This window comes from Mauremys mutica, chromosome 7 (genome assembly GCF_020497125.1).
Source record: "Mauremys mutica isolate MM-2020 ecotype Southern chromosome 7, ASM2049712v1, whole genome shotgun sequence".
Lineage (NCBI taxonomy): Eukaryota > Metazoa > Chordata > Testudines > Geoemydidae > Mauremys > Mauremys mutica.
This window is the reverse complement of record NC_059078.1, coordinates 88602703-88615842: the sequence shown is the minus strand read 5'-3', so window position 1 is coordinate 88615842 and position 13140 is coordinate 88602703. Positions and strand designations below refer to the sequence as shown.

Here is a 13140-nt window from a genome sequence, read left to right as displayed (position 1 = left end):
CCAGGGAGAAAATACAAACTCTATTTCTTAAATGTCATTCATACATTTTATTTTTGTATATATATGTGTGTATATATACACTGAACTGTCTATAATGAGCCACACCAAAACCCTGGATCCAAACAGCCTGAACTTTGGAAAAATTCTGATCTGGAAAGAAACATCATAAATAAATGATTTATTAATTTATTTGGATTTATACAAATCAGACATTAGAAAAACATACATACTCTGGTCTCTGTGCTTCATATTAACAATGCAAATACTACAGCAGCAAAACTAAACCTAGCAACTTCCCCCAAACCAGAAAATAAAATAAAAACTAAAGCTACCCGAGTCCCAGCCCTGAACACATCTTCCCCCTCCTTGGAACCTGGGAAAAGAGATTAGCTTTGCAGTATTCCCTGAAGGCCAACAGATTCAGGCTATATTGGTGTAATGTGGTTCCCTGCGCCTTAAGGGGACAGTGGCCTGGAGCTGGTGAGCCCCATACAATTAGCCCTGCTTGCCACATCCAGGATGGAGTGTGGGGTGTAATTAGTAGAACGAGCTGAGTGTGAAGGAGCTGATTCTCCTATGACAAGCAGCAGGAAGCCGCAGAGGGAGAGAGAGAGAGGTGCCCTGGGAGAGAGACAAGAGTGAAGCTGGAGTGAGAGACTTCAGCAGAAGTTTGTGAAGGCAGGGATTGGCTACTGGACAGGAGAAGGCTGTAGCAGGGGACTCTGACAATATATCTACACTGCAGTTAAACACTCATGGCTGGCCCATGCTGGCTGACTCCGGCTCGCAGGGCTCAGGCTAAGGCATTGTTTAATTGTGGTGTAGATGTTCAGACTTGGATTGGAGCCAGAGGTGAAACTAAGCTGGACTGGACTGACTTCCCCAGGCTGGCAATTTAAAGGGCCCGGGGTTCCCTGCAGCAGCCAGAGCCCTGGGCCCTTTAAATTGTCGCCCAGCTTCCGGAGCCTCGGGGTAGCGGCGACAGGGCTCCATCTGCGATGTAAAGTGCCCGGAGCTCTGCTGCAGTAGTGGTGGCCAGAGCCCCAGGCCATTTAAATTGCCCCTGAGCCCCGGGGCTCCCAGTGCCTCTGCAGCTGCCTCTCCGGGGTAAGTCCTTTAACTTACTTTCACCCCTGACTGGAGCCCAGACTCAGGGACCCTCTGAGGGGGAAGGGTCCAAGAGCCCAGGCTCCAGCCTGAGACCAAAACATCTACATCTCAATTAAACAGCCCCTTAGCCTGAGCTCTGCAAGCTTGAGTCTGCTGGCATGGGCCAACCATGGGTTTTTAATTGCAGTGTGGACATACCCTGAGAGTACGTCTGCACTGCTATTTTTAGCCCCAGGATGTGATCCCTGTGAGCCCCGAGTCAGTTGGCATGGGCTCTGAGACTCACGAGACTCACTGCTGAGTTTGTTTTGTTTTTTCCCAGTGTATATGTACTCTTAGTCATTCGAGACAATCCAGGCAGGATATGACCTGGGAGACCCCAGCAGGAAAGAGTGGAAGTGTGGACTTGGGGAAGCTTTGAGAACTTTATTTTGGGTCTGATTTTGTTATTTTAATAAATCCAGTCCCAAAGAGGGGTGTGGATGAACTAAGAAGAGTTGGTTTGATTTTAGGGGCCCTGAGCTGAAGAGGGAAACTGAGGCATGGTGCCTACAGAGTGACTCTAGGCCACGAGAGGGTCCTTGGGAGGTGTCCAGCCCGTTTACAATTAGACTGGGATGTACTGAATTCTGAAGTTCAGAGCCATCCACAGAGAAAGCCCTGTCAGCTGCTCCAACTTTATTAAACTAAAAGTGTTCCAGACTGAGCACCTCTAATTGTAACTATGGTGATAACACGCTGGAAGAGAGACCTTATTGTTAGTGTACATGTGTGCGTAGGGCTGTATATATTTATAAAATCTTCTCCATGCATCTGTGGTACATCTCAATTGCACCTAGGCATCAAATACTAAAATAAAATTGAAGACGCAGTATCTGCAAGTGACACATACTCTTCGGCTGCTGTAACTTAGAGTGACATTTGATTTTGGGCTTTGAATTACTCTTAAATTTTGTGCAAAATACTGTTTTAGACGTTAACATTGAAGGGAAACCGGGAAGACACTAAATTTGCACCTAAAGAGCCTCAGTACAGTGAAAAAGGATCTTCCAAGATTAAACAAACAACGAGGAGGCAAGTGAGGTGTATGTGTGTGGTGATTAGCTATTGAGTCATTCTGAGCAATGTAAGAAGGTAAAATAGAGTGGACAAAGGGAGGAGAGGGGGCTGGGACTCTCTCTCTCTCTCTCTCTCTCTCTCTCTCTCTCTTTTTTTTTTTAATCTGTGCATTGAGATTAGCCTCTTTCTCTCATTTGTGTAGGCAGAAAGTGGGGAGTCTCTGGCTTGTGTGTTGTGGGAAAACCTCCTCCCCTCTCTGTCTCAATTAGCCCTGCTAATTCATATTGGCATGTTTGATCTTTTCGGAGAGAGATGAAAGGGGCATCTGCCAACTCTGGTTACAATCAGAGCCTGCCCAATCTCGATTGAAGGGACTGTGCTGGAAAAGGACATTCATCACTTTGAGGGGAGGGAGGGGGAAGAGGAAAACGCCACCAGTGCCCTGCCCAAATCAGGGGTGTAGAAAGCAAGGGGAGGAAGGAATGTTATCTGTGCTGCCTTACCCAACAGTCTCTTTGAAAACAAAATCGGAGTTGAAACGTGCTCCGCTGCGTTCAACCTGAAATAGCTGAGGGAAATGGCACCTCATTTATTTCCTTGTTTTCATTGTCCAACAGTGGGAGTGGGGAGGGAGAGGCAGCCTAAGTGCTTCTAGTGCCCTGAGCAAAACTGAATTACAGAGCTAGTCTTGCCCACCCTCTTCCCTCCCCCCTATGTGTGTGGTTAGACACGAGAGAGTATGAAGCAACAGCTCTTTGCTACCCAAACCGAAGCATTGGGATTCCACTTCAAAGGTGCCAGCAGAAGCCTCTTTGTGCTCTTAGAGCCTGTTTACACACACAAGTTGTACTTGTATCGTTAAAGCAGTACAACCCCCACTGTGGCTCTACCAGGAAAAGCTGCTTTTAGCTATTCTTGTACTGGCAGAGGAACAAGCTATACTGGTATAAGTTACCTTTATACAGATAAAACTGCGTCCACACAAAGGATTGTACCAGTATAACTCTAGTGGTATAAAATCACACCCCTAACCAAAATTGTACTGTTGGTACAATTTTATAAAACTTATACCAGCGTAGCTATGTTGGTCAGAAATTATGCTGATGTGTCTATCTCCCCATAGCGCTCCTGCCATCAAGAGTGTCTAAGCTTTTTCTGCCTTATATGTTCCTACATGGAAACTGGAGTCTGCACGTCATTTAATTCTCTGCCCTTGCATTTGCATAGAGGATTTCATTATTCCTAAACACACTTAGTGGATGGGAGGGCTTGTCTAGTCTGGAGTAGCTTGTCTAGTTTGTTCTATTGGCAAACTGAACTCACATTTGTGATTTTTTTTATACTAATATTTAAAATTTCCCTTGCCTTTGCTTCCTTTCCACTCTTAAGCAGCTCTAAAGTGAGAGGTTCAGGCTGTGCCCTGGGGATTCGTTTAGAATGTGTTTTGTTTTCCTGGCTCATAACGCCACCTGCTTCATAATGCCACCTGCATTTCAGGCATCATAAAACAAGGGGGTTCAGCGCTCAGAGCTAGAGAGAACAGGGGGCACTAGCACCATGAGCCCCCTCACCACTTACAGCCACTAAAAATTCCACAGCACTTTTAAAGAGTAGTGTGTTAACCCTGGTGTCCTGGCCAGATTCCAACCTGGGTCATTATACTTTTTGAGGTCTGATTCTCCTTTTACTTTCACAGTGTAACTTCATTTACTAGTGTGAGGAGAAGCAGGCCCTTCCTGTCTAAAGTCCTTCTGTCATTTCAGTTGGATACAGTATCGCCCCCGCTCCCTCTAAAATGTTAGGTAGCATCACTTAAATAGTGGCATGATTCCACACTAGAAGTGACTCTTCACAGTGGCAGGTGGATGATCCCTGTACATTACCTCTGTAAAGTGCTTGAGATGTTATATAAATATAAGCAAGGCCCTAGGTCCTATGCAGCAGGAAGGCAAGGATTCAGGAGTGTCTTCCCAAGCCTCCCCATCCCCCAGGCAGTGTAGCGAAGTACAGAACAGGCTGTACAAGATACCTTATTTTAGCATTTGATATTACATTAATGTTGCAATACCCTTACATATTCAGTGTGTTGCTGGTTTTATTTTTATATTGATAATGCAAGATTGCATTGTGGAAGTTATGGGGATGAGGAGGAAGCTGAGAGTTTTGGTAGCTGTGTAGGGGACAGATGGGGTGGGAGCTAGTAATATGGAGAGAGGTGCACTTCCTCTTTCTCTTTTGCCTTCTAGACAGGTAGGGTGACCAGACAGCAAATGTGAAAAATCGGGATGGGGGCGGAGGGTAATAGGAACCTATATAAGAAAAAGACCCAAAAATTGGGACTGTCCCTATAAAATCGGGACATCTGGTCACCCTATAGACAAGGGTGAAAGTCACTTTAAATTTGGGGAGGGAGAACTAAATTCCTCATTTCCTACTCCAGCAAGCATCCATTGCATCCTGGCCTACTCTCTGCTTCTACTTCCAACAGTGGAGTAGTACAGACTAATATGTGTGAAATAGTTAACAACAATGACATATAAGGTACTTCATTAGGGTTCAAAGTGAGACGGATGGGAGGAGTTCACACTTCCCAGAGTTCTAGTTTCAAGCAGTGAGCAGTTTCGGGCAGGTCTGACTGCGCTGGTATATTCACTTTACGTTTTGCAGGCTTTCTTTGCAAGCATAGCAAGTAGAGACTTAATTTTTTAAAAACTAATGAAAACTGAGATTCTGGAGCTAATTCAGATAAAAAACTGCCCTGGGTCCAGAGTTAGCTGTACCTCAGTTCCCTTTCTGGTCTCTCTAATCACGCCCTCAGGGGACAGGTCTCTGGCTCTGACCAGTTTTGCATGGAATTTTGCAGTTCTTCCTCTCTTAGGCCAGGCTCTGGTCATGATATCTTGTGCACACCAATTGCTTATCACACCGCAAATCTGATTAGGTTCCAGTTACTGCATTTCTTCCCTCTGGGAATCTGTGACCAGTGCTATTGAACAACAGCCTTCTTAAAGTATTTTTATTTAGTAGTTGGAACAAAGCATTAGAGAACCAAGAAAAGATTTTAAAACAACTAACAGCTGACACACACATTTAGTCTCATTACAGGAATAGAACAGACCCAACTCACATTCTCTTAAACCACTAAGATCTCTGTGCATGTCTGTCTCGATCTCTCTCTCTCGCTCTGACTGGTTCCTTCTGACAGGTTCAACAAAGCGCCACCCTCCCCGTGTGGGGCCTGGGTCAAATTACCATATTGCTGAATCATTTTTTTGTTTATGGGCCCAGGTGTGAAATATCCTGGTGCCTGACAGTCGGTTTTTCCAGTCAATTGAGCATGCAATAGGGCCTCTCTGGGAGAATGCCCTCTTGATGGCTGCTGCAGTGTTTGGACAGTTAGATCCATTCAGTCTCAATGGGTTGTAATCCCTAGCCTGATGCCGGCCTGTCTCCTGTGGGTGAGTGTGTTGGAACTGTCTGCTCCCCTTTGATAGTCTAACACACCATCTTAGAAGTCAAGCACATAGAGCACATTATGATCACAGACTGAAATGCGCAATTGACAGACACTTCTGGCTATATATCATCACAGAAGGACAATTATGTGACTGATTACATGGCCATGTAATCACATTATGCAGGAGGACCTGAATAGAAGATGGTATGATGATCATCATTTTCAGCACCTTAGAGTACAATGAACCTACTGATAGGATTAAGAAGAAGGGTTCTAAAGTGATATTTATTGTCTAAACAGTAAGGAAACATGAAGGATTGACCTAATGCTGACCAGTATTGAAATGATTTTTGGCCTGTTGAATTTTGGCAAAGGGGAAAGTTATGAAAAAGTCCTTATTTTATTCATGTGCAAATGAGTCCCCTCTACATTATAGAATAAAATGGCAGTTCCTCTGCTACACTCTTCAGTAAATCACTAATTAGGTGCAAGATTGGCAGCTAGCTTCCCCAGGCTGACAGCAGCTGGGTGGAGAGACAGATGAAGGGTGTGTGTGGAAGTGGAAGTTCTGGGAAAGGATAAGATCAAGTCACCAGGGGCGGCTCTAGTAATTTTGCCGCCCCAAGCACGGCAGCACGCCGCAGGGGGCGCTCTGCCGGTCGCCAGTGCCTGCAGATGCTCCACCGAAGCCGTGGGACCAGTGTACCCTCTGCAGGCACGCTTGCGGGAGGTCCACCGGAGCCGCCTGCCGCCCTCCTGGCGACCGACAGAGCGCCCCCCGCGGCATGCCGCCCCAAGCACGTGCTTGGTGTGCTGGGGCCTGGAGCCTCCCCTGCAAGTCACTCAGAGCATCCCGGTGCTGAATTAGAAACAGGCATTGAGACAGGAGCTCAAACAAGCAGCTGTTTATTCACTGCAGCAGCTTTGTTAACTGAAACATACATTGGGCATGATTCTCCTCTTGCTGATATCAGTAAAGAGGGATAGAGGTAAACATAGCTGTACAACCTTAACTTCCACATGTCCTGACTGAGTGGTTCACTTTGCACCCTTAACATTCTTTATTGTGTGGGATGGCAAACAAAGTGCAGAATCTGGTTTATGTGTATATAACATCTTCAGTAAGAATCCTGATTACCAAACATTTGAGACCTCTGGTCTCACTGGTTTGGTAGAAGACTTCTCCCTATGCCAACCTCTGTCTCTCACCGAACTGTGTGGTCTCTAAATTGATAGCCTCTCTTTCTCAAGAAACACTTTGACACACGCTGGGTAACTTCCTATATGAGTCTTTATCTTCCCACTGAAACCAAATGACATTATGTGGATGTGGCCAGTGATGAGCTGCCAAAATCTTAACAACCGGTTCCCTATAAAAAGTTCTGATTTAAGGGGGGGAGGGGCTGGGGTGGGGGGAGACATACTCGTGGGACCAGGAGCCCCTGCAGGGCCTGGGGAAAATTGCCCCCCACCAGCGGCCCTGGAGCTTACAGCCCCCCCCCCTTACCTTGCCTGCAGCTCAAAGCAGCAGGACGACTCAGGAGCTCAGCTGAGCCGCCCAGCTGGTGCCGGCGGCTGGACACACTGCAGCTGGGGAGAAAATGGGGGAGGAGCCAGGGGAGCCTCAGCCTTCCCAGCTGGGGATCCTGGGAGCAACAGGATGGTCCAGCCCATGGACCGGAGTTCTTTGCCCACCCCCTGGCCCTTTAACAACCGGTTCTCCATGGTGGTCTAATTTTAGCAACCGGTTCTTGGGAACTGGTGGGAACCCACTCCAGCTCACCACTGGATGTGGCTACATGGCAAATCCTGTCTATATTCACTCTTATAGCGCTTTCTCTAAATGGAAGCTTACCTGTTGTTTTTTCCTGAGTACAATAGCTTGTAATGCTTTTGTTGCCCATGTAAGTGATGAGGGCATCTGAAAATCTGTTGTTTTTTTTAATCATTGTATAGGACCATGGATAAAAAGTGAACTATCCAATAGCTTTTTATTTGAAAGATGTTGACTATTTATCTAGTTGACAACCCTGGGGTGATACATTGGTTATCTTCTATTCCCATGGATAATACAGAGTGCTTCTCCTAATGAAGAGGCTGTCATGCATTATCGGGCTGCAGGAGCTGTCTGTTCAGAGAGCCCAGGCATTAACAGAAAAGGAATTGATTGTAACAGGACTGTTTCCTTAGCATGCCCACAGCAAGGGCAGTGTATGTACGCTATTTAAATCTCTCTCCCTTCCACCCCTGTTCACTTTACATATCCATGAGGGGGGATGGTTGAGGCTAAGTCTGAGGTACTTCAGGGGAGGCATGTGCCTGGCTTAGGGATAAAAGGAAGTCTTTGGGCTGAAGTGCTGTCAGTCCCTCTCTGCCCTTTCATAAGCACTACATTTTTAGCAAAAACAAGGCAACATTGTAACTTTTCCAGAACTCCGCCAAAGCTAACAAACCCTGCAAATGCTTACACAAACAGTTAAAAAGTGGCTTATAAAATGTTTAAGCACCAGATGTAGGAAAGTACGAGGTTTTATTTGTTACCATATGTATGACCATAGTTCAAGCTTTTGTTAGGTTAAGTATGCACTGGACCTGTCACAGCTCCTCTAACTACCCGCTCTAACAACAACCACAGCTCCTTTAGCTACCCAGACAGCTGTTGGAAAAGTAATATGGTAAAATACAAAATTTCCAATAAGTTCTTGGACTATATTGGGGACAACTTTTTGTTTGAGAGAGAGCAGGAAGTAACCAGGGGAACAGCCATTTTAGACTTGATTATGACCAACAGCGAGAAATCAGTTGTGAATCTGAAGGTGGAAGGCAACTAGGGTGAAAGTGATCATGACACGATAGATTTCATGATTGTAAGGAAAGGAAGGAGTGAGAGCAGCAGAATAAGGACAATGGACTTATAAAAAACAACAGACATTAACGAGCTCAGAAAACTGGTAGGTAAGGTCCCATTGGGAAGAAAATATTAAGAGATAAAGGAGTTCAGTAGAGCTGGCAGTTTCTGAAGGAAATAATATTAAAGGCAGAACTGCAAACTATCCTGATACAAAGAAAAGATAGGAAGAATAGTAAGAGGCCAATATGGCTCCATCAGGAGCACTTTAGTGAACTGAACATCAAAAAGGAATCCTACAAAAGTGAAACATGGATATATTGCTAAGGAGGAGTACAAAAGAGTAACACAAGCATATAGGGACAAAATCAGAAAGGCAAAGGCACAAAATGAATTGCACCTAGAAAGGAATATAAAAGGCAATGAGAAGAGTTTATTTAAATATATTAGGAGCAAGAGAAAGTTGAAGAATGTGTAGGTCCTCTACTTAGCAGGGAAGGAGAAGCTAATAACTGATGACATCAGGAAGGCTGAGGTGTTTAATTACTGCTTTGCTTCAGTCTTTACTAAAAAAGGTTAATGGTGACCAAATACAACTAATATTAACAACAAGGGGGAAGGGACACAAGCCAAAATAAGGAAAGAACAGGTTCAAGAATATTTAAATATGTTCGAAGTATTCCTGTTGGCAGGGCCTGATGAAAATCATCCTTGGGAATTTCAGAAATGAGCTGAAGCAATCTTGGAACCATTAGCAATTATCTTTGAGAACTCATGGAGGATGGGTGAGGCCCCAGAGGAGTGGAGAAGGGCAAACAAATTTCTACCCTTCATCCTGAAAAAAGTAGATGTATTGTTTTGTTGGTGGCATTAGTAGATATTGTGTGACCCAGTACACCCAAAGGTTTGGCTTTTGGTGATTTGTTTGTTTTGGTTTTCGGTGGGGATTGTGCCAGGTTGGTGAACCATGCTAGTACTGCTGAAAGGAGCTGTTAGGAGAGGCGACCGGAGGTGCTGTAGTGGTGTTAAAGATTCCTGTAATAGGAGCAAGTTTTGCACAAAGCAGAGGGAGAGAAAAATCCCGTTTTCTTTTTTCCCTTTCTTTCCCTAGAGATATGCAGAGCTGCAGCAGCGGACATCTGCTGCCTTCCCCCATTACTCACATCATTGTCCCTACCATTGTATAGAAAGCACATTTCTGTAAGAGTTGCCCTTCTTGTTTTGTGTGGGTTTTTTTTTTTAATCCTGTTCACTTACCCAGGTGGTTTTACATCAAGGGCAACAGGAATGTCATCCTGGTAAACTTCTGCGCTCGATCCAATCCAGCCTGTATACTCAGAGGAATTTAAGACTCTTCCTTCTCCCTTTCCCCCTCCTTTGCTTTCAGGTGGCGGCCAAGGCTGGAGTTTACGAGATCCTGAATCAGCTGGGGTTTGCTGAGTTTGAGAACCTAGAAGACAAGTCTCTCTCCAAGCTCCGCTATCGCTGGCAGGAACAGAGCCGTAGCCAACTTCCATTCCGAGGAGAGTTCATTTAGGACCCGACGCTGTGAGGCACCTTAGGAATTTCTACATTTCTCCAGACTTGGCTGGTTCTCTTGCTTTTTATGGGTGGGGGGAGGGAGAATTTGCCTTAAGGAAAGACTTTGTTTCCAGAAAGATTGGAGGGGGACGGGACACACCTTAAACTGACTTTAAAAAACAAAAATTTATAGTGTTCTGTTAGACACAATAAAAAATATTGTAAATTAAATAACAGGTGTCTAATTGAAAACATTGTGTAACCTTTTAAAAATAGCTCTGAAATGTTTAAAACACAATCTTCTGAATTTAGTGAATGTATTAGCAGCAAGTGCCAAATTTTTCATGGCCTTCCTCACTTTCCCACTATAGCAGTGCAGTCTATGCACTATATATAGAGAGAGTCATATAAATGTAAAAGAATTTGCAGGCCAACTTGGGATTCGTGAAGAATCCCGTAGGCACTAGAATGAGATCTGGATTTTTATGTTTGTGCGTATTTATTACACTTTTTAAAATTAACTTTATTAACAAACTGGAGGTGTTTGAGTAAAATATAAGCCAGGGGTCGGCAACTTTTCAGAAGTGGTGTGCCGAGTCTTCATTTATTCACTCTAATTTAAGGTTTTGCGTGCCAGTAATACATTGTAACGTTTTTAGAAGATTTCTTTCTATAAGTCTATAATATATAACTAAACTATTGTTGTATGTAAAGTAAATAAGGTTTTAAAAATGTTTAAGAAGCTTCATTTAAAATTAAATTAAAATGCAGAGCCCCCAGGACTGGTGGCCAAGACACCCGGGCAGTGTGAGTGCCACTGGTTGCCTACCACTGACATAAGCCAATAAGTTCCCACAGCCCTGCTACATCAAAAGCCTTGTTTCCAGTGCCTGGACGCTTCTGCTGCAGTATGGCACCAAAGTTTCTGTTTAGCAAAAAGCCACATTTTGTGGATCCAGAAATAAAAGATGAAATCTTGGCCCAACTGAAATCAACAGGAATTTTACCATTGAAATCAGGATTTCACACAATGTATCTAAAGCAATTAAATAAAACTTTCACAGAGGAAATAATAAAAAAGAAGGGATTGGAAAGATTGAAAAATAAAATGAATCAAGAGTGTTCAGGTACAGAATAAAGTCGCATTCCCACTATCACATCTGAGGGAGAGGCTGGTTGCAGAAGGTTTGGTGAGCAGAAATGAAATAGTCCAGAGCTAGCATGAATAGGATGACAAAATAAGATATGAAGTACAAATGCACAAGCATGCAGTCTGTCTCTTTCCGAATCGGCTTTCATCGGCTGCCAGCAGTTCAGAAGGTGCATACATCAGAAATTAAAAAGTGAAATTTTTTGAAAAAGTTAAAATACCAAGAGGTGTGTGTTTTATTTGGAATTGTTCCTATTGCTACTTCAAAATCCAAGCACCAAGGCTTCAGTTTATCAAGCATTTTATTTTTGGCTTCTTTCTGATGGAGCATTTTGTTTTGTTTACCTTTTATAAATGCAAAGCATCAGATCAAGTATTTTACATCTCCAGCAGGATATTTTAGGGTTTGAATTATTTGCTGGTGATATAACTGAATAGATAAATTGGTAACTTGCAAGAGGCAGTTGCTATTTCTTTTGTTACCTCTAACAGCATAAAATGTTTTCACTTCTCCTCATCCCCTATCGTAACTGAAAGGTGGTTATGTTGAAGTGACATAAAACCAAATTAAACTTGATCATTGAAGGTAGTCTATGGCACCAGTATGCAGAGAACTTTGAAACAGCCCTGTTCTTTATTGATTTCTGTTATAAACAGATGTATATCAATTTTTGTATTCAGTTCCTTTCCTTTCTTATAATGGAACATATACTGTATTTTTTGCAAAACTACTGTACAGCTGTATGCCTCCACTTTGTTTCTAAATTTTACGTCATCTTTTGGGTTTCTCCATGTGTGTGTTTATTTCATTAAGGTTAAAGATCTTTGTGGGGAGAAGGGTGCCTAAATACCTTTCAGGATCTGTGCCTAAGTGTTCCCTGCTTCACCAAAACAGTTTTGCAAGAAATTCTTGTGACTAACCTGATAACTTCATGTTTTATAGAGTGCAACTAACAAATCTATCATATTACAGGTTTCCTGAAAGTTGTACCTTTAACATTTCTTGTAACTGGGCAAAGACCATTGCGTATCTCCAAATGGACATTTTGTTCCTTAAAGGTCTGTTGTCTGGGGGTGAATTCTGGCTCCATTGAAGCCAGTGGCAAAACTCCCAGTGACTTCAGTGGAGCCATGATTTCACCCCTCATGTCCACATTTCGATAGGCCATGAACATTTGATTTATGGTTTCAGAAAACCTCTCTCTCGTACAGAATCTTCCTTACTGGGCTTCAGCATTATTCTGCCTAGATTGTCATAAGGCAACAAAAATGGCTAAAAAGCAATAAGCCTAGGTACAGGGTAAAGCAAATTTGGTCTCTTTACCTCTCATAACCAGTTCTAAGAGGTGCATTCTAAGCACCAAGCCTAGAAGAAATTGGAGACAGACTGTGCCTGCCCTTTCCTCAACGGGAACTTCACATAGATCCTTTCAGGTGTAAAAGGCTCTGGTAATTCAGTGGTTGATGCACCTGATGTTTTTTGACATCTCTTAATGAAATTAAAACTACTCTGAAAGGGGATTGTTATCTGGGATCTAGGTACTTGTATATGGGAAATTTCTGGGGCCACATTTTCCTCTTGTGCAACTGAATAGAATGCAAACTCCTCTGAAGAATGGGTAAGGATGTATGATTCATTAACAAACTTTTGTTATATTTTCAAAGGGAGCATTTCTCTTTTGACCTTGTCTTGAGTATTTTTGAATGCCACTTTTTAACCTATGGACCTGAATGACCCAACTGCATGCTTTTAAAATGTAATATTTTGCTAAACCCCGTCTTTGTCATAACATTTCCTCACCATGAAAATGGACGGAGTCAGGCAGGAAGTGGCTGAATCTAGAGGAGAAGAATGCTCTTTGAACTCACATGCTGTATCTGAGTTACCACAGTGTTGCAAAGAAAATACAGGCCTATTAAAATGGGAAGTGGCTCAGTTTTGGAAAGTTTACCTTGGTGTGGCATGGGCTCCTTAGTTTGGCCTCACCAGCAGAC

General features: G+C 43.4%; 1 protein-coding gene across 4 annotated transcripts in view; it reads left to right on the top strand.

Annotated features, from left to right (window-relative positions):
* PALD1 (phosphatase domain containing paladin 1) overlaps positions 1-10660 on the top strand; it is a 193957-nt gene extending 183297 nt beyond the window's left edge. For all 4 annotated transcript variants that reach the window (XM_045022700.1, XM_045022698.1, XM_045022699.1 and 1 more), the window contains exon 20: positions 9862-10660. In XM_045022700.1, the coding sequence (XP_044878635.1) occupies positions 9862-10011 (150 nt within the window). In that variant the 3' untranslated portion in view covers positions 10012-10660. The remainder of the gene's footprint in view (positions 1-9861) is intronic.
* Positions 10661-13140: the final 2480 nt, after the last annotated feature.